Source organism: Heliangelus exortis, chromosome 8, assembly GCF_036169615.1.
Source record: "Heliangelus exortis chromosome 8, bHelExo1.hap1, whole genome shotgun sequence".
Classification (NCBI taxonomy): domain Eukaryota; kingdom Metazoa; phylum Chordata; class Aves; order Apodiformes; family Trochilidae; genus Heliangelus; species Heliangelus exortis.
This window is the reverse complement of record NC_092429.1, coordinates 28,043,009-28,063,076: the sequence shown is the minus strand read 5'-3', so window position 1 is coordinate 28,063,076 and position 20,068 is coordinate 28,043,009. Positions and strand designations below refer to the sequence as shown.

Genomic DNA, 20,068 nt, shown 5'->3' with positions numbered 1-20,068 from the left:
GTAGGAAAAGAAGGGACAAAAAATAGAGCTATAAATCTCCAGTCAAGTTCCTTAACAAAAGGGAAGAGGCTTGAGAGGGGTCTTGGAGGCAGCAGTGAGTTAGGAGGAGGATCACTCACACACAGACACGGGGGGTACAGCAGACACTGGCAGGGTCCCACCCATCCCCAGCAGCACCCACTCAGCCCCTGGGGCACCTGCCCCTGTCCCCTCTGGGCAGAGTCTGGGGCAGGAACCCGAGCCCACAGCTGGTCCTGACAGTACCTGGGCTGCAAGCATGGCAGGAAGGTGCCTGGTGAGATGGTTCAGCCCTGCCTGCTGCTCCTCCCAGGCTCTGCCTTTGCCTGCCCAGTGCACAGAGCCAAGCTCCTGCCTTACATTCTCCTGCACAATCTGTCAGCCCACGTGGAAATCCCTCTCCAAGCTCACCCACACATCCCTACCCTGACTGCACCACGTCCCGTGCACCCAACCCTGCCCTCCCAGTGGGACCAGCTTCCACCTCCAAAGCCTGAGAGCTGGTGCTGGGATGTCAGTGTCCCCAGCAGAGGGGATGGCACACAGCTGTGTGACAACAGGCATGCAGAAGTACTGGTGGCCAGAGGACAGGAGCACCAGGGTACCAACCAGCACCAGCACCCACTCCCACCCTGCTGCCTCTGTGGCTGCTGCAGGGGCTTCCCTGAACACCAGGACACTGGAACATGGTCTCCCTTCCCACTAGGACTCTCTAGCTCCTCGTGGCATCCAGCCTCCTCCTCTGGTGGTGGGGGCATTGCACAGATTGCACTGACCCCAGAGATTTCACCCACACCTCATTCCTCAGCATCCCTTGGGCCTGAGGGGATCAGGGCAGAAAGAAGCAATGGACCTTCCTCAGCAGCCAGGCTCAGCTGAAGGAGAGCAAGAGCTGGTGCCTGGGAGATGCTCTGCCTGGGGTTAGGTGCAGGCAGATCTAGCAGAGACAGAGGGCAGAGGAAAGGAAGAAAGCAAAGCAGAAGCAGGATAGGAGGGTGGATGGAGAGGAAGAACTCTTTGCCCATCCTCACCCTGCCAAGTGTTTCCACAAGAAGCAGGGCAGACACCAGGACTCTGGCTCACACCCCTTCAGCTATGGCCTCTTAGGATTGCTAAGAAACAAACTCTGGATCCCCCGGAGCCTTCCAAAGGTGCCTCTGTCATGGGCATCTCAGAGTCTGGTGGGGGATCCCAAGATTCACTTTTCTGGAGGGTGCAAACCAGAGGTGTGTAGGAGCCCCCCTCCAGCCACCAGCAGTTCAGTGCCCATCAAGGGGATGCCCAGCCCTGCACTGTATCCCCCAGCCCTGGCCTAGGGAGTTTCCAAGCAACTGCTTGGAAATGGGAGAGTTCTTTATAAAGCAAAGCAGGGAGATCGTTGTGATGGGGGGTGGAGTGCCTGAAAATCTGAGAGCACCAGAAAAGCTTCGAAACCTGGCAGCCACGCCAAGGAGACCAAGACCTGGGCAGCAAGGGAAGAACATCCCCATGCTGTGTGCCCTGGCTCCTTGTTCCTCACTAAGTTGTACCTTCTCCTCCACCCCACAGCCTGGGAGAGGAGCAGGCAGTGCACACCCCCCCTCCACCTGCCTCAGGCAGGGACAGACCCTGCCCTGCAGTGCCACACACCCCAGCACTCTGCCAGGGGCTGCCTGCACCCAGCCACCCCACAGAGCCTCACCCCTTCACCTCCTTCCCAGCCTCATCCCTGGGGTCCTTCACTGCCTCCCCACACTCACACACAGTGTGCCCCATCCCCAAACACCCACCTAGCATGGCCCTGGGCTCCCCTCCCACCTCCTCCCCCATACAGGACCCCACTGCCAGTGGCTTTGCCCCTGCTCACCACCCCCTCCCTGCTCTCTCGTTGCCCCAGCAAAGACTTTCACCTGATTTACAGCTCCCCCCTGCAGCAGTGGCTCAGTGACAGGGAGTCCCTTGCCTGTACCTCCCCTCCAGATGCAGCTCCCAGAGGCACAGGACTCGGGGACCACACGGACACTCGGTCAGCTCATCACCCAACACGAAGCAGGGACGCTCCAAGCTCCCCACACAAAGGCCCAGGAGTGCTGGAGCACAGCACGCCCAGCACACCCCTCCTTGGCACGACTCCATCCTCACACCTTCACCTGGAAAAGCCTCACATTCCCTCCTCCACCTCCTCTTCCTCCAGGCTGTCCTGTCCCTGCCAGGACCCGGGATGCCCCAGCCAGCGCTGCCCCAGCACCGGTAGATCCCAGCTGCTCCTCGCCACCTCCTGCCCGTCCCTACACTGCTATCTCATCATCCAGGCTGTCACCCAAGTCCTGCCTGGGCTGGACGTGGAGCAGGCGTGGTGGTTCCTCCTGGGACCAGGAGTCACGTTCCTCGCTCTCGTCCGTGTTGGATTCGTACTCGGAGGCGATTCCCGACTCGCGGAATTTGATGACCTCCAGACTGCCCAATGCTGGCTCCGGGGCAGGTGGCCCCGAAGAATCTGGCAGAAAATGGTAACATTCCAGCTTCACTAGACAGTCATTCCTACCTATGGGGCTGCCCAGGGTGCTGGGGAAACCCGAGCTGGGGCCCAGGGGTGGCGGGTGGGTGTCCTCAGGCTGCGGGGTGGTCGGGTCGCAGAGGACGGGGAGGGCATTGGAACGGAAGGTGATCTCCAGCAGACTGTCCTGGGAGCCTGCTGCAAGAAAAGGGAATGGCTGAGAAGTAGACCCTGCCTTGCCTAGGCACCTCTTGGCTAGAGGAAGATAGTCTGGGGCTACTTGGGTGTCAACGTCCCCCCGCTCTGGTACCGTTTAGAAGTGGTCGCTTGGTGCCACTGGTGCCAGGAACTGCTGCTAGCCAGTTGTACAGGATAAAAAAAATTCATCTGTCTCCCATCCGAGCTCCTTTGGGGAGCTGATGGCCACTTATGCTGGAGAGGAAGGCCAAGAAGGGGCTCTTGGGCAGGTAAGCAGCCAGCCACTGGGGGAAGCAGACTTAGAGCTGATGGAGCTACCCGAGTGCTGGTCTGTCCAGCCCTCTCCATGCTGTGTGCAGGTTCAGTGCCACACAGACACAAACCTGGTGAGAAGGGCACTGCTATTCATTACCCTCCACAAAATCACTGGAAATACACGAAAACCCCCTGGGAAACACCCCCACAAATGTCCCTAACAGAGCCAGGCTGCAAAGGGAAGGGACAGGAGCACTTACTGGTGGTGTTTCCTGCCAGCTTCAGCTCCAGCTCCTGCACTTGTTTGACCAGGAGTGAGATGTGCTGCAGCAAATCCTTGTTCTGGAGCAGCAGCTGATGCACCCGAGCCTGGGCTTCCAGCCGTGCTGCTGCCTCTGCAGCCAGCTGGTCCTTCAGCAAGTGGACCTGGGTGACAGCAGAGAGGGAGTGGGAGGGACAGAGGATTTGAGGGCTAAAGCTTTGAATCCTGCTCTCCCACCGAGTGATGTGATCCAGAAGCTTTGAATGCCCCGTGGGTACCCAGAGGTGGGATGAGGAGAGTGGGGGGAGGTGGCAGTGTCACACCAAGCCACTCTCAGCAAACCCAGGGCTTTGGTCCCCTGGTTTGCCTGATGGAGAAGCCCTAGAGGGTGCTGACTGACCCACTGTGCCTCCACCATCATCTCAGGTGCATTGTGCAGGGAACGCAGGAGGAAAAGGCAGGAAGGAAGGCAGATGGATGCAGAGGAGAAGACCCATTTGACCAACTGAGTAGAGCAGAGCTACTGAGATGATTAAGGGAGTGGAACATCTCCCTTATGAGGAAAGGCTGAGGGAGCTGGGGCTCTTTAGTTTGGAGAAAAGGAGACTGAGGGGTGACCTCATCAATGTTTTCAAATATGTAAGGGGTGAGTGTCAGGGAGATGGAGTTAGGCTTTTCTCAGTGGTGACCAGTGATAGGACAAGGGGTAATGGGTGTAAATTGGAGCATAGGAGGTTCAAGTTGAGTATCAGAAAAAATTTTTTTACTGTAAGGGTGACGGAGCCCTGGAACAGGCTGCCCAGGGGGGTTGTGGAGTCTCCTTCACTGGAGACATTCAAACCCCACCTGGACACGTTCCTAGGGGATGTACTCTAGGGGGCCCTGCTCTGGCAGGGGGGGTTGGACTAGATGATCTTTCCAGGTCCCTTCCAACCCCTAGGATTCTATGATTCTATGAACTGGATGGTGCTGCAGGTACCTGAGGGGGCAGCCAGGAGCTGTCAGCCAGCCCTGGCTGAGCTGTCTGTCTTTCTGGGCAGGTTTCCCAGAGACAACAGTGTTTTGCACAAGGCAGGGGTGCTGCCAGCAGTGTCTGTCACCAGCAGGGGCTGGAGCTGCAGGTAACTCCAGCTGTGAGATGCCTGGAGCAACAGGGATGGCAGAGTGACACTGGGGACACAAGCTACCCGCTCCCTCTGGCCCTGGGAAACCATGCCTGGATGTCAGCTGGAGTCCATGGGCAAGAAATCCCTTGGTACTGACATCACCACCCATAGGGAAGGATCTGTTTCAGCAGGAAGGGTGATGCTGCTGGCTGAGAGCAGCCTGGGGCATCTGCCTGAGCAAGGAGAGACCCCAGAGTGTCCTCTGGACAAGGGGACAGCAGTGCAGAGCCCCCCAGTAGCCACACTGGCTCAGCATCCCCTCCTGCCATCCATGGTTCCTCCAAGTGCTCCTCTCTTCAGTGAGGACTGAGCCAGCCACCAGGCTCACAGGGAAAGGAAAAATGTAAAAAAAAAAAAAAAAAAAAAGAACTGACATCAAAACAAAACCAAAATCACACAAAAAAAGCCAAAACCAACCAGAGAAAACTGACAGGAAAACAAAAAAACAAAAAAAAACCAACCAAACACAAAAACCCCACAAACAAAACTCTCAAACCAAACAGCCTAAGAAAAAAGGCAATTTTACCTTGGCCTAGAAAGTGACCTTAAAGAAGAGAGGGGGGAGCCTGAGCCATGAGCTGGGGCTGCAGAGCCCTAAAAGCAGCAGGTGGGCTGCAATTTCCTGAGCCCATGACCCCAGAAGGCTCTTGGGGCAGCAGGGACCAATCCTCTTTTCCTGATGCATGAAGAGGAAGGGCACAGGGAAGCACAGAAAGGCTGCTGGGGTCAATTGTTGAGGCCAGGAAGAAAGCTAAGGAATTGCAGAGAGCTCTGGGAAGGGCTCAAAAGGAAGCAAACTAAGGTAATGAGTTGGATAAAATACCCAGAGCTGCTTAAATGAGAAATTCCTGTGCAGAGGATGAGTTGGAAGGGGCTGACACTGAGGCCAGGCTGTCTGCAAGAACACAAGGGGACAAAGGACCACGAGAGGTGACCTAATGCCAATCCATCCAACCTTAATTGGGACCAAAGGCACAGCAAGCCAGGTTGAAAAAGTTTAACAGAGATTTCTGAGCCTCTCTGAGACAGACAGGGTCTGCCTGGCCCTTTCCCACAGCCCTGTGCCAGGGTTAATCCCAGGATTCAGCTTGGATCCCCCCTCCCCCCCCCCCGTGCCTCTCCAGGTAGGGGATGCTCCAGCACCGAGGGGACCCCAGCCCTGCCACCACCCCCAGGAAAGAAAAAAAGGGCAAAAACCTGAGCCACTGCCACTTGTGTTTGCTGCTGCTGCTGCTGCAGGAGCTGCTGGAGAAGCTGCATTTGGTGGTGGGCAGAGAGGGGAGTTCCCAGGTCAGGGAGCTGGGCAGCCGAGGGCAGCAGCATCTTGGGGGAAGCTGTGAGGATGTCCTCAGGGTGGAGGCAGCTCTGCAAAACACCAGCAGTGAGAGCATCACCTCCTGTCCCTCACCACGTGGCAAAACCAACCAAACAACCCACCCAGGAAAGAAGGTGCTGCTGCTGCTGCTGCTGTCAAAGCAAATGAACTCACGCTGTGACGAGGAGGCTGAAAAATTAAAAAAAAAGAAAAAAAACAAACCAAAAAAGCTCAAATACTTTTGTAGAAAGGCCTCTGAAAAAGGCTGATGCTCTCTATGGGAATTTCCTTTTTTTTTTTTTCCTTTCTTTTTTTTCTTTTCTTTTTCTTTTTTCTCCTTCTTTTCTTTCTTTTTTTTTCTTTTTTTTCCTCTTTCTTTTTCTTTTTTTTCCCTTTTCTCCCTTCTTTTCTTTTTTCTTTGTTTTTCCTATTTTTCTTTTTCTTTTTTCCTTCTTTTCTTTGTTTTTTTTCTTTTTTCTTTTCTTTTTTCCCCTCTTTCTTTTTCTTTTTCTCTTTTTCTCTTTTTCTTTTTTCTTTTTTCTCCTTCTTTTCTTTCTGTTTTTTCTTTTTTCTTTTCTTTTTTTTCCTCCTTCTTTTTCTTTTTTTCTTTTTCTTTTTTGTTCCTTCTTTTCTGTTTTTTTTTCTTTTTTTCTTTTCTTTTTTTCCTCTTTCTTTTTCTCTTTTTGTCTTTTTCTTTTTTCCTTTTTCTTTTTTTCTTTTTCTTTTTCTTTTTTGTTCCTTCTTTTCTTTCTGTTTTTTTTTCTTTTTTTCTTTTCTTTTTTTCCTCTTTCTTTTTCTTTTTTTGTCTTTTTTTTCTTTTCCTTTTCTCTTTTACTTTTCCTTTTTTTTCCTTTTTCTCTTTTTCTATTCCTTTTTCTTTTTCATTTTATTTTTCTTTCTTTTTTCCCTTTTCTGTTTTTTCCTTTTCTTTTTTTCTTTTTTCTTTTATTTTTCTTTCTCTTTTCTTTTTTTTCCTTTCCTTTTTTTTTTTTTTCCATTTCCTTCTTTTTTCTTTGTTTTTTTTTACTCTTTTACTTTCCTTTCTTTTTCCTTTTTTCCCCTTCTTTCACAAATACTCACTTAGTTCACAAACAACCCCTATCAGCTCTACCCCCGCCACTTCCCGCGTGTGGCTCCACGCAGCAGCCCCTCAGCCCGGCTCCCCCGGGAGCCCGCGGGCCCCCAGCCAGAGGGCAGCCTCGTGGCCTCTTTGATCTGGGAGCCAAGGAATGCTCCACAAATCCCTCCCCATCCCCATCCCCGGGGCCCCCGGGACGCACATCCGTGCGTGGCCGGACCCCACGCACCTTGGTGCTCGCCTGCTTATCCACGGCATCGAGATCGGTCACGCCGCGGCTGAAATCCAGGATATCGGCTCCGGGCAGGGGCAGCTCCACGGCATCGATGTCGGTCTCTTCTGCTGAAGTTGACACCCTCTGAGCCCCGGGCAGGCGACAAGCTGCGGGAGAGGCAGCAGGGAAGGAGGAGCAGAGCCCACCCGGAGCCTGGAATTTGTTGGGATGTGCCCCAGGGATGCCCGATGCTCCCCATCACCCCTGACACCCCCTTTTTAGGTTTGTGGGGTGCGACACAGCTCAGCTTCCCACTGCTGCTTGGGGGGTTGTGGCTGAAAATAAAGCCAAACCCAGCCTGTCAGACCTGGGGCCCAAACTGCTGATCAGGAGACAGAGGGAAAGCTAAAGAAAGGTAAACAGGAGATTATGGGGTGAAAAAAAAAACAAAAACAAAAGAAAACAAACCCTGAATGCTCAGAAATCCCCAGGGAGCTGCACATCATGGCCAGGACATTGTGCAGAGGAAAAGCAAACAATGACTGGTGCAGGACTGAGCAGTGAGGAGGTCACCTCTGGTTGCAGAGGGAGGCAGGAATGCCTGGAACATCCCAGGAATCCCCAGCACAGCCCAGGCTGCTCCTGATGGACCAGGGGGGATCCGGCTCCCAGCACTGGGAGGGATGGGCAGCAGCACCCACCAGCTTCCCAGCTGGAACTGGAGTGGTTTGACCAACTTCTTGCCAAATATTCACCTCCCCTCCAGGGGAGCTGCCAGCACCAGCTCCCTGGGGCCCTGCAGAATTTGGGGTGGACCAGCAGCCCCCAGCCAGGAACATCCTTGAGTCCTGTGTCCAGTTCTGGGGCCCTCAGCTCAGGAAGGAGATTGAGGTGCTGGAGCAGGTCCAAAGGAGGCAACTGGGCTGGGGAAGGGACTGGAGCACAGATCCTCTGAGGAGAGGCTGAGGGAGCTGGGGGTGTTGAGGCTGGAGAAGAGGAGGCTCAGGGGAGACCTCATCACTCTCTCCAACTCCCTGAAAGGAGGTTGGAGCCAGGGGGGGGTTGGGCTCTTTTCCCAGGCAACTCTCAGCAAGACAAGAGGGCACAAGAGGTCTCAAGTTGTGCCAGGGGAGGTTTAGGTTGGACATGAGAAAGAATTTCTTTCTGGAGAGGGTGATCAGCCATTGGAATGGGCTGCCCAGGGAAGGGGTGGATTCTCCATCCCTGGAGATATTTCAAAAGAGCCTGGATGTGGCACTCAGTGCCATGGGCTGGGAACTGCAGTGGGAGTGGATCAAGGGTTGGACTTGATGAGCTCTGAGGTCCCTTCCAACCCAGCCCATTCTATGATTCTATGATTCTATGATCCCAACACTCTCTGCCCATCAAGCTGGGAAGGGAGGAGGGGTCCACAGGCTGCCTGCAGTCCTGGGAGCTTGAAGCAAGATCCTGAGCATAGCTTAATACATCCAGGGAATTGCAGAGGTGGTGACTGCCCATGAGTTAGGTTGATGGCAGCCCCAGCCCTGTGAGTTCCTCCAGGGAACTGCTTGGGGAAGCATCCAGGCAATGTTTGCAGCATGTGCAGCTGAGCAGAGAGAATATTTAGGCAGCCAGCAGAGTCCTGGGCATTGCTAATGGGCTCCCAGCAAGGGGGATGGATGTCTGTGAGGAAGCTGGATAACACCTAGTGATGGCTCCTTGCTGGGCAAGATCCCACTTTGATCTTGAGGCACCTCAGCCCAGATTGCTGGGCAAATCCATTCCCAGCAGGAGTCAGCCAGCAAGGAGCAGGGTGGGAAAATGCTGACCCCCCCCACCATCCCTGCCCTCTGCCCTCGTGGCATACCTGGGACATCCAGGTCGTCCCCGTTCCTCTCGCTGTCTCCATCCTCCTGCCCGTCTGCGTTCTGCTGCGTGTGCTGCAGGCTCAGCTTGTGACAGACCTCAAATGCCTGTCCCACTGTCCTGACAATGCGCATGGCTTGGCTCTGCAGGGGGCAAGGAGAGGGTGGGTAAACCCCAGCTGCCCTGCTTGGTGCCCTCCTCTGCCTGGCACAGCTCTGGGAGCTCTCTGAACACAAGCACCCAGAGCTCAGGTCCCAGATTTGGGGTGCAGTGCAGCACCGCGGGGTCCTGCTCCAGGATCCCTCTGGCAGGATGAGCATCCCAGCATCTTTACCTTCTTCTTGGATTTGAAGACGTTGCACCTGAAGACGTTGCTAGACCCATCCCTGGCAATGTAGCTGAAGATCTTCAGGTCCTGGGAGTCGTGTGACACGTAGAATATTCTGCAAGGACAGGGAGGCAGGGGAGGATCTCAACGTACATATTATATCCATACACCCAGGAGGATGCCAAGGCCAGAGCCAGCACTCCCTAGGGCACAGGGTGCTGGCAGACACCCAGCCTCTGCAGCACATCCCTGCTAAAGCCCACCAGAATTTTATTTTTTTTTTTTTTTGGCAGTCGTTTTGCCTTGGCTGGGAAAAATTCGCCTGCTGACTCGGCAGCAGCAAACATTTTGTGAAGGCAGCACAGGGCTTTTTCTGCTCAGCCCCTAAATCCAGGAGCCTCCCAGGGACAGAAAAGAGCCAACCCCCCTGTCTGGTTGGGGTGATGCCTCCCTAACTCCCTAACCTGCCCCAGCCAGCACATCAACCCCTCCGAACCCCATCCACCTTTCCCAGGGGACACCCCCCCCCATAGTCTTAACTTTTAGCAGTGAGATGAGAAAAGAGCTGGGGACTTGCAGAGCACACAGCAAGTGAGGGGATCTCCCCCAGGAGAAGTGGGGGAAGTGGTAGAGAACAGACCCACAAAGCTCCCTCCCTCCAGTGGGCAGGCTTTACCTGTAGATGGGATCATGCATGACAAGCATTTTGTTCTCATCCCAGGCCCACTCCTTTTTCTGCAACAAAAGAAACTGCAAATGAGTACGTCAGATGCTGTCCTTCAGCTCCACAACAGGGCAGACACAATCCAGGGGAAGCTCCTCTCACAGCTCTGCTGCTACCCACCCTAAAAACCCCTTCACCCATCCTATTGGGGACAGTCTTGTCCCATCTGACCTTCCATGGGGCCCCTTGAACCCCTTCTGTGTCCACATCAGGACTGGCTCTGCCAACCTGCTCATCCCTGGCTGATCCCAGCCCATCCTTTTCTCTTGGACCAGAAATTCCAGGACCACCCTGCAGGTCCCTGCACCAGGAGGGGAGGGCTCTAGCATCACTGCCACAAGGACCAGGGCTGCCTACCTTCTTCTTCTTCTTCAGAATGACCTTCACACCATCCACTGACACAATGAGACTCACTTTCTTCTTCTTGATGTTCTTGGCTTTAAACTCATACTGCAGGGAAAACATCAGAATTAACTTCCCTGGGACAGAAAAAGCCCCAGGGACACCTGCAGAGGCTCTGATGGGGCAGACAGGCAACTCCTGATACTGAGTATTTTAAAACCTAGCCCTGAGCTTTTGATTACTTGAGTCTTCTAGTGCAAATAACAAGGCAAAATATGTCTAGAAAAACGAGTATTTTCTCATTTAAATAATTTTTTTATTCTTTTAACTAAGACAATACAGGAGCACTATAAAATTTGCAAAGAGAAAGAAGCTCTTGGCTCTTCTGTCAGTCGTGGCTGATATCACATTAATTACTGAAATAACCTCGTGGATTACACACATGAAAGAAGAAAGCCCTCCTCCATCCCATATGCCCCCCAAACACAAGCACATGGCCACATCAGCCATGCTGGGACAGGACAGGGACCTTTCTGCACCCCAGGACAATAATTCAAAGCAATCAAGTCCCCAGACTGGGGACAATGCTTTGCTCAGTCCAGGATGCTGCTGGGAATGTTGTGTTTCCAAGGTTTCATTTTTTAGGGGCTGGGTATAAAACTGAACACGACTGCTGGAGCCCCTCCAGGGAAATGGAGATAATGCAATTACCCACTTTGATTGGAAATCACTGGACAGGAGGGAAAAAAAAAAAACACACCCCAAAACAACAGGAAATTCCAAAGATCAGTGAGTAAACACAAAACTCTGGCCCAGTAGCAGGGAGTGAATGAGATCCTGAAAATCCATCCACTCCTGCATGTAGGAGCAAGCAAGAAGGAGGCTGGCAGGGGAACAGGCCAGGTAAAACCTTTAGGCTGAGCAGCCTCCAGTTGTGGGACTTTTGGGGAATCCTATAAATGGTCTGCCATGGGCTCACCCCCATCAGGTATCCAGGGTGCTGGTCCCAGAGCCAGGGTGCTGGTCCCAATTCCCTTCTGTGCCTGCCCAGCAGTGGCAAACCCCACATCCTGCCCCTGGAATGCCCCAGGAAGAGGAATGGAATGAATCCTCATTATTTTTCCAGCCTCTCTGCAGAGGGTGGGTGGGTGCCCTACTGCAGAGCTTTGCCTTGGATGGATTTCTTCCCGTTATTGGCAGCCACAGCCAGCAGGCAGGAAAAGCTGCTGGCCCTGACCTCTGAGATAATAAAAGACCTGGAAATCCAATTCCTCAAAGCCCTCTGGAAGTGGCTGATGGGGATGGGAGATGCTGGAAAGCAGGAGCTCTGCCTTTCCCAGGGCACAGAGCAGGCAAGCTCTGCAAAGCCACCTGCTCTGGGGCTAAAACCACGGTGATGGGCTTGGGAAGCTCAGTCTCCCAGCCTCAAAATCCCTGGCATGTACCCAATAAGCTGCTTTTAAGGCATCCTCCTCACTGAAAAGCCCACCAGGGTGGGTGTCCAAGTCCCATCCCTCATCTCTCTTTTCCCTGTCATTACAAGCAGAGGTTAAAACCATAGCCAAGAGCCCTTCCCTATGCATTGCTCAGACACCAGACCCCTATGAGGATGCCAGCAGCACATCTGGTACCTAACACTACAAAAATGTCTTGATTTAGCCCTGAAAAGGTGAGCTCCAGCTCAGCTACCTTGGAGGAATTAACCCAGCACCACCTGAAGCTCTACGTGGGTTTTTTTTTTTTCTGAGCTGGATGCTCTTAGCAGTGTCCAGAGTGACTTCAGGAGAGCCATGGAGCTGCAGCCTGATTTCTTGGTCCTAACAATCACAAATTATAAATATTTAGTCATCTTTCTCAGCTGCTGGAGCCCTGGGGTTCCTGCTGTGGGTCATCCCAAGTGCTAATTTATAGGGGCTTGGACGAGACAGAAACCCTGAAAAATATCTTGGGGGTTAAACAGACCATCTGCAGCCTGGTTTTTTTGGGTTTTTTTTTTAATGCAGACAGGCCAGGATGCTTCAGCAAAGGTGCTCCCCACATATATTCCAGGGAGAGAATTGATGGAATTCCTTGGAAAACCTTCCCCAAGCCCTGGCTGCAGCCAAGAGATTCTGCCCAGGCTGACCCCAAGCATGGCAGAGGGGATGCCCTGGGTTTTTTGCCTCTCTTGCTGAAGCCAAAACCTCCTCGTGCTGATGGCTCCAGCAAGAAGCAAGAGGAGCAAAGAAGTCAAACTCTCAGAAGGGCCAAGCAGACAGATTTATTAAGTCTCTGCATAAATCCAGGCCTTTATCTGAGGGGGAAAACCAAGCTCCTTTGCAAGCTGGAGCCCTGTGCTCAGAGCTCTTCCCAGAATTCTGGAGGCTGGAAAAGACCCCTGAGAGCATCAGCTCCAGCCCAGGACCTGACCCCAGCACATCAGCCAGCCCATGGCACTCAGTGCCACATCCAACCTTCCCTTAAACCCCTCCAGGGATCCACCACTTTCTAAGCCAAGATTGAAAATGGGCATTTCAGATATGGCAAAGCTTCAAAATAAAAGTATTTAACTTAAGAGAGGTCTTACTCCTGAAAAAGAAGTATTTTTATACTTTTATTTATTTTATATAAATATATTTCATTATATATTATATTTTATTATAGATGATATTTTATATATATTATATTTATATATTAAATATATATTTTTTTACATATTTTATACTTTTATATATTACAAACAGTTGTAAACTCCAACCAGCTAATCAATGAATAAAAATTACCCTTTCCTTTTACACTGTCCATGAAAAAAAACATGTTCACCATCTCACCTAGAAAAGAAACATCTCTTTTGTCAGAGGATGGGGGCCCTTCCATTGACCTCGGGGTGGTGGGGTCTATTTCAAACATCTGCCTTTTAAGCAGAGCTCACTATTTAAATAACTTTAGATGGGAAACAAGGCCAGTAGGTGCATTGCACCAGTGTGCAGCACATTGCTACTGGCAGAATATTAAAAATTGCCCTTTCTGGAGAGCACAGTAACAAATGTTGCTTAGGAGAGAGTGCATGTAACCTTCTCAGCTTGGAGTAAAATTACACCTGAGTCCGAGTGTGATGGATATGTGTGAAAAGGATGGAAAACTCAGCATCCTTAGTGCTAAGCATCCCCCCTCACACTGTTTTTACCCAGTAAAGGTGTCAGAAAACTTGTACCCACACATGCTGGGTTAGGCAGATCCCAGAGATGGCATCTTTCTAGCTGCATCACCCCCCCACCACCACCTTCCCAAGCATCTCAGAAAGGTCAACCTGAAAAAAAAACACCCTCATTTAATTCCAGCCCATCAAAACTTCAGCACACACAGCTTAAAGTCTGCCCACTGGCTCTACCAGTCCCACCAAACCCTTGAGGATGCTCACTTGGCTTGGCCATGGCCCCAGCAGCCCCCCCAGAGTCAGGGGGGAATGGTGGGTGCTGGGAGGGCAGGGGATGGTGCTCAGCACCCTCAGCTCCTTGCAGTCAAATACCTCTGGAGTTGGTCTTTAACCCAAGGTCAGCTCAGGATAATGGATGTTGGGGGGTGTTGGCAGCCCAGTGAAAGCTTTCCCAGTGCTTTGGGGGACTGCTCTGTTGATGAATAATTAATTTATTACACCCTGAGAATCAGCACAGGCTCCACACCCCAAGAATTCCTGGCTGGGGCAGGGGTAGCACACACCTCACCCCTTCTGCTGCTGCAAACACAGGGGATGAAAGGAAATCTCAGCAATGTGCAGGAGATCAGGTGTAACCAGCAGGAGGGAAACCTGGGAAACCCTCCTGGGATGCTCAGAGGAGTCAATGGGAAGGGAGGGCAAACAACAGCCCCAGGCAAGGGATGAGGATTTTGCTTTACTGAAGCACCAACCCCAGTGCTCTCAGATAATTCCCATGGCTCTTCCCTGGCCATGGGGGTTCTGAGCCACCCACGGGACAGGCATGGGAAGTAGGGAGCAGGAGGAGCAGGAAAGCAGCACCTTTTGTGGGGTAAAGAACCCCAGGACTCTACAGAGGGGTGGGAGTGCTTGGAGATGCTTGGAGAACATCTCAAACATCTCTCCCCTCCCAAACCATTTCAGACCACAAAAAAACCCCCATCCCTGGAGAGGAAAAGGGAATGATTTAAACCCCAGCTTTGGCACAGGAGCCTCCCAGGGTGTCCTTAACCATCTGGACCACACTGGGAACAGCAGGGAAGAGTCTGCCAAGCAGGGAGGGATGGGAGCATCCCCTGAGCTGAGATCCAGCAGCTGGGCAGGGCAATAGAAAGCCAAGGCTCTGCCAGCCAGGGGGGATTCAGCTGTGGGGCATCACTCCCTCCCACTGCCCAAAAGCCCAACAGGACCTGGCCCTCATCCCCCTCCTCCATCACCCCAGCTCCCCTGGGGCTCTGAGAGGGACCAAGCAGCTGGAAAGCAGGATACCAATTCCAGCTTCATCCCAAAGGCACTGCTGAACAAGGCTTCAAAATACCTGACAATCCACTGCTTCTGGCTTTAAGGCCACAGGGGACCCAAACTTGCTGGGGGGAGCACCCTGGAATACCTGCTCAGCCTGAGCTGATCAGCAAGAAATGGAGGAAAACCCCATTTTCAGAACACTGCCTTCAGCTGCTCTTCTGGGGTGCTGCCAGTGTCTCTGGAGGTCTCCCCTTTGCCCTGAGCACACAATCCCATCACAGCTCCAGGGATCCCATCACCCCAATCCCTGCAGGCAGTGTTGAGGTACACCCTGCCCACGCACGGGTGCCCACCCTGGGGTGCCAGAGCCATCACCCTGCAGCCTCCCAGGGCCAGGAAACTGAGGCAGAGACAGCCAGGAGGTTTGGGCATCCCCACAGGGATGTCATTTGGCTTGCATCCTCTTTCCTGCTGCCAAAACCTAGGAAAAAAAAAACCAGCCTGCAGCTCTTGAGGCTGCAGAGAGGGTGGCTCCCATCACAGGGGATGCAGTCACTGGGAGCTTAGGGACAGGACCAAGGGTCCCATCAGCTTCACCAGCACATCCCTGGCACTGCCTGGGCAAAGAGGCTGGACACACACTGCATCCTGACACTTCCCACTTTAATTCCCCCTCTCCACCCATCCTAGAGGTGTCTTTCTGCAGTGGTGGTGCCAGTATCCAGCCTCACCAGAGGGCAATGGTGATTTGGGAAGGGGCTGTGGGGAGAGGTAATGAAGCACTGGGTGCTTTTTGCAACTCTTCCACACTTCCTTTAGGATTTGCATTTGCACAGAAGGGAAAACGTGGCCCTGAGGTGGATGTGTTCATCTGCAAGGAGATGTGATTTTGGTTCATACTGACAAGGTCAGGGCCTATTTTCCCATCCAACTTCAGGTTTAATTTTGGGCACTGTCTGTGATGGTTCCTTGTCCTGATGGGTATAAATGGGAATTAGGCTAAAAATACCCACAGTGCAAGAGCAGCAGAGCAGAGTTAAGGTTGAAATAATCATGGCAAACCCACTCATCACATAAAATATGTTTTCAGATAACCCCAAATAACTGGCAAAAAACTCCTTTGGCTCAGTTTTCTGTTTCCCACCAGATATCAGGTTGCTGCCTTGCTCCAACTCCTCCTCTCACTACCTCCACCAGTTCAGCTGCCAAACTGGGACACACACCCAAGCCATCTCCAGCCTCTGAGGTCTCGCAGGAACCTCAGAGAAATCAGAACCGGGAAAAATTAAATCATGATCAATCCTAGTGTTAAACAGAGAAATTTCCTCAAGGTTACCACTTCTCCTCCTCCTCCTCCTCCTCCTCCTCCTTCTTTTTTGCAGATTTTTCTTGACAAGATGATTTACCTCACCTTCAAGAAACCCTCAGGGGATCCACATTTTCCTCTCTCAGTCTTAAGGGGTTTTTGGAGCGGAGATCCAAGACATCCCACTATTTCCACCATCCCCATGGTGTGAGGGCAGGGAGAGGGATGGGGTGGCACAGCACATCCCAGGGATGCAGGAGCTTCCCAGGAGCATCCCTCAGCCCCCCCTGACTGGTTACCAAAGCCACCAACAGGTCCCTCTGCCCATGTTCAGTTCCTTGAGGATAATACTGAGTTTATAAGGGAAAGCTGGGAACCCCATCTCAGGATAACCATAAAATTTCCCACCGAGCTGTGGCACACACTGTGGGAACTTCCCAGTGGGAACGACTCCTGGGAAAAGCAGTCAGCCTTGAAGATCAGTGGGGATGGTGCCACAGGATAGCTCCCAGCCTGGAAATTCTCTCTGACCCCATTTCAGAAAGCCAAGGAAGCAGTGACAGCAGAAACTGGACCCTCAGGCTTCCCTCCTGATTCACCCCCTCCTATCTCTGGATGGGGTGTGCAAAGGAACCTGTGAGAGGATGCCTATAGGATACTGGTCAAACTGGTTGCAAAAATAGCCAGGATTTGAGCTGCTTCCTCTTATTAATGAAAAAAAAATAGAAAATTAATGAAAATTTTCATTTTATTATTTATTATTTATATTTATTTATATTTTTATTATTTTTATTTATAGATATTTATATATTGTTTATTATTTATTGTTTACTTATAATATATATTCTTTATTATTATTATTTATGAAAATTCATACATTTTTCACCTTATTAATGCAAACAAGGAGGAGGCTCTGCATGCATCTGCAGGCAACTGCTCTGGCAGCCCTGGGGATATGAGAAACGAGCTGCACATAGTTTAATATTTACCACCTGTTGCTAAAGTAAGCAGAAGCACATTCCTTGGAAACCCCACATCTGAGTGGAATTTCTGGTATTTTTCATTAGCTGTGCACTGGCTGCTCCCATGCAGGCAGCAGCAGTGGGTGCAGAAGCTGCTGGGTGACAGAGCCTTGCAATTGCCCTTTGAAAAAGGGAGGAAGCAGAATGGTTTGGGGGGGAAGGAGCCTTAAAGATCATCTCTTTCCAACCCCTTGCCATAGGCAGAGACACTTCCCACCAGACCAGGTTGTTCCAAACCTGATCCAACCTGTCCATGAACACTTCCAGGCAAAGGGCATCCCCAGCTTCCCTGGGCAACCCATCCCAGTGTCTCACCACCCTCACAAGAAAGAAATTTTTCCTCATATCCAATCTAAATGTCCCCTCTTTTCAGTTTGAAAATATTCCCTCTCATCCCATCACTCCAAGCCCATGTCAAGAGCCTCTTCCCAGTTTTCCTGTAGCTCCTCCATGTACTGGAAGGCTCCCAGGGTCCCCAGAGCAAGGGCCACCCCCAGTTTGAACCTCCTGCTGGAGTGATTTTGGCTTAAAGAAAAGCACTGTGATTTTAGTCCTGCCTGTTTGTGCTCATCCCTAATTAAATCCCCATCCCTTCCCACCATCCCTAATTAAATTCCCATCTCTTCCCATCCCAGCCATGAGCTGATGCCATGGGGGGCAGTGGGGGTACCTCTGGGATACTCCCCAATCCAGCACCTTCCACCACCCCATAAGAAACCCCAATCCCTGTGTCCAAGATGAGCTTTTTTCCCCAAATTAATTCTTCCTGAGACCATCCCCACCCTGATGGAGGGGGACAAGGGCAGGGCTGGCACTCAGAGTCACCCCAAGGGCAGGTGACAAAGAGGGGACACCCTCAGAACACACCCATGGAGCTCTTCAGAGAGGCACCAGCTCAGCAAAGCACCAGAGCACGGGGAGATTTACAGCCCAGGTGGTGAAATAAAGGATTTTTTTGGGGGGTACAAACTCACCCAAGAGTTGGCTCTCCCCCAGTGGCACAAAGAGCAGCTGAGAAGGGAGCCCAAGAACAGCCAAGCAGGACAACAAAGTGAAGGCAGCTAAATTAGCAATTAGGAAATTCAGACAATTAATAAAGAATGAATGAGCAGCAGCATGAGGAACAGCAGAAAAAAGACATCCCTGAGGGACTCCTGAGATGCTCAGCAATGTCTCTAGGCTGTAACTGGAGAAGAAGGGAAATTATTCATATCACCCTTGTTTCATGGTTCCTCTTTTAGCAGTGACTAATGCAGGTATTAAAAAAAGAAAAACCACTACGTTCTACATGGTAAAAGTCAACAAGTCGAACTAGAAGCCTTCAGAATCACAGAGAAGCAGATTCTTGAAAAAATTCCAAGCTAATAAAAGCCTGAAGATCTTACATGGACTTAAAAAAAACCCCAGTCAATATAGGAAGGATTGCATTAAATCTCAGCACAGCACTAATTCTATGGAAGCTGAGGTCCTGAACTATCTCAGTGAAATTAAGAGCACTTCACAAAGGTATAAGATGGCTAAGAAACAGGGAATAATACACTGCCTTTTCCCCTTTTGCATGCATTTTGATTAAAATGTTATCTAAGTTGAGCACAGGTTAAGGGACTGAACCTCAAGGAACAGAAAACCTCAATTTTTTACAGGTCTGGAGGAAAGAATATTTGCTCTCCAGGTCAAGTGTAGAGAAACTTGGCATCAGTGCATCTCAGGTTGATTTAAATGGCATTGGTGAAGCAGCCTCCCAAAAAAAAATAAAAAAAGGAACAGAAGCTGTGTCCACAAGAATATAAAAACCACCAAAAATAACTCTGGAGACCTTGGAAGGTGTCATCCGAGTGGAAAGGAGAATAGGAAAAGAGTGGGGAGCTGGGCACACCAGCAAGGCAACACTCAAAAAACCCAGAAATGTGCTTTTATCTCAAAACTTTCCAGTGGTGAAATCACTACTGATGTGCTCCATCTCAACACAAGATGCTGTGCTTTATGGTACACTCCAAAGAAACCAAATAAAAGTGTTCAGGAAAAGCTTCCCAGATTCCTAAGGTCCAGAAGTTAGAACAAAAGCCATCTCTTGAGCTTATCCAAAGAACAGGCTAAGAAAAGGACTTTTCTGGAGCTCAACCCTTGGGAAGAGCTTCCTCATATTGAAGGCTTTTTCATGCAGAAAATGGACGAGCAAACCACAGAAAAATCCATCTTTTTTTTTTTTTCTTACAGCAAGGCTGGTGGGACCTGCACACTGAATAAGTCACCACCAGCTTGAGGCCAATTACTCTGGATTTCTCTCTTTTAATTACAGAGGATTTCCTTGCATGTATTTAAGGACCAGCAGAAATGGGATCTTTGCTTCTCCATTCCTAGAGAGACACACACACATATTCCCTAAGTTCCCAGGGATCAGGGAATGTTTAAGGGACTCCTGACCAATCTCATCCATTATGTCAAAAGGGAACAGGAAACTGTGATTGGAGCTAAACACCAAAACTGGAGGTTTTGAAGGGAAAATAAGAGACATCTCTCTGTATCACTACTGCAGTCCAAGACCAATGCTGGAAAACATCACAGATGGGGCTGATTCCAGTTGAAATTTAAACATTTTTGCTGAAGTTTCCTGTGGTCAATACCTACTTCAGGCAAACTTTGGCAGTTTCTGCTGGAATGGATCAGCAGTTTCCAGAGGGAAGGATATGGCAAGGAGAACTGGTTTGGTTGGGGTTTTCCCCCTCATGTCAAACTCAGGCTGGTAAAGAGCAAGGGAGAGATTTATCTCTTACTGGGATCCTTGTTCTCCATCAGGGAAGATGGAGAAGGAAACATTTTCTTCACTGAAAATTCATCTAAACTTGGCTACAACCATCACCTAGAGCCTTCCTCTGGGCAAACCCCCTGGAAATCCCAGCTGAATCACATCATTCCCTCTTATCCACAGGGGCCTTGGAGCATCTGCCCCCCCAGGGATGTGCAGTGCCCTGCAGAGCATCCTCCCCAAAGGGCACAGAGGTGCAGGCAGGGGACCCCCAGGGCTTTCCTTGTGCTTTGCATGCCCCCAGCTCCTCTCCCCTGGGCCTGGGAGGGGGTTCCTTTAGCTTGTTCTCA

The 20,068-nt window shown here is 51.0% G+C and overlaps 1 protein-coding gene across 6 annotated transcripts in view; it reads right to left on the bottom strand.

Moving 5' to 3' along the window:
* NOS1AP (nitric oxide synthase 1 adaptor protein) overlaps positions 1 to 20,068 on the bottom strand; it is a 43,080-nt gene that overhangs the window by 5,106 nt on the left and 17,906 nt on the right. Inside the window, exons 3-10 of one of the 6 annotated variants that reach the window (XM_071751282.1) lie at positions 10,240 to 10,332; positions 9,835 to 9,908; positions 9,165 to 9,273; positions 8,832 to 8,973; positions 6,998 to 7,149; positions 5,573 to 5,740; positions 3,208 to 3,373; positions 2,543 to 2,692 (exon numbers count right to left, since the gene is read on the bottom strand). In XM_071751282.1, the coding sequence (XP_071607383.1) occupies positions 2,543 to 2,692; positions 3,208 to 3,373; positions 5,573 to 5,740; positions 6,998 to 7,149; positions 8,832 to 8,973; positions 9,165 to 9,273; positions 9,835 to 9,908; positions 10,240 to 10,332 (1,054 nt within the window). Of the gene's footprint in view, positions 1 to 2,156; positions 2,693 to 3,207; positions 3,374 to 5,572; positions 5,741 to 6,997; positions 7,150 to 8,831; positions 8,974 to 9,164; positions 9,274 to 9,834; positions 9,909 to 10,239; positions 10,333 to 20,068 lie in introns of those variants that run through there. The other 5 variants (XM_071751280.1, XM_071751279.1, XM_071751281.1 and 2 more) reach the window with 5 other exon arrangements.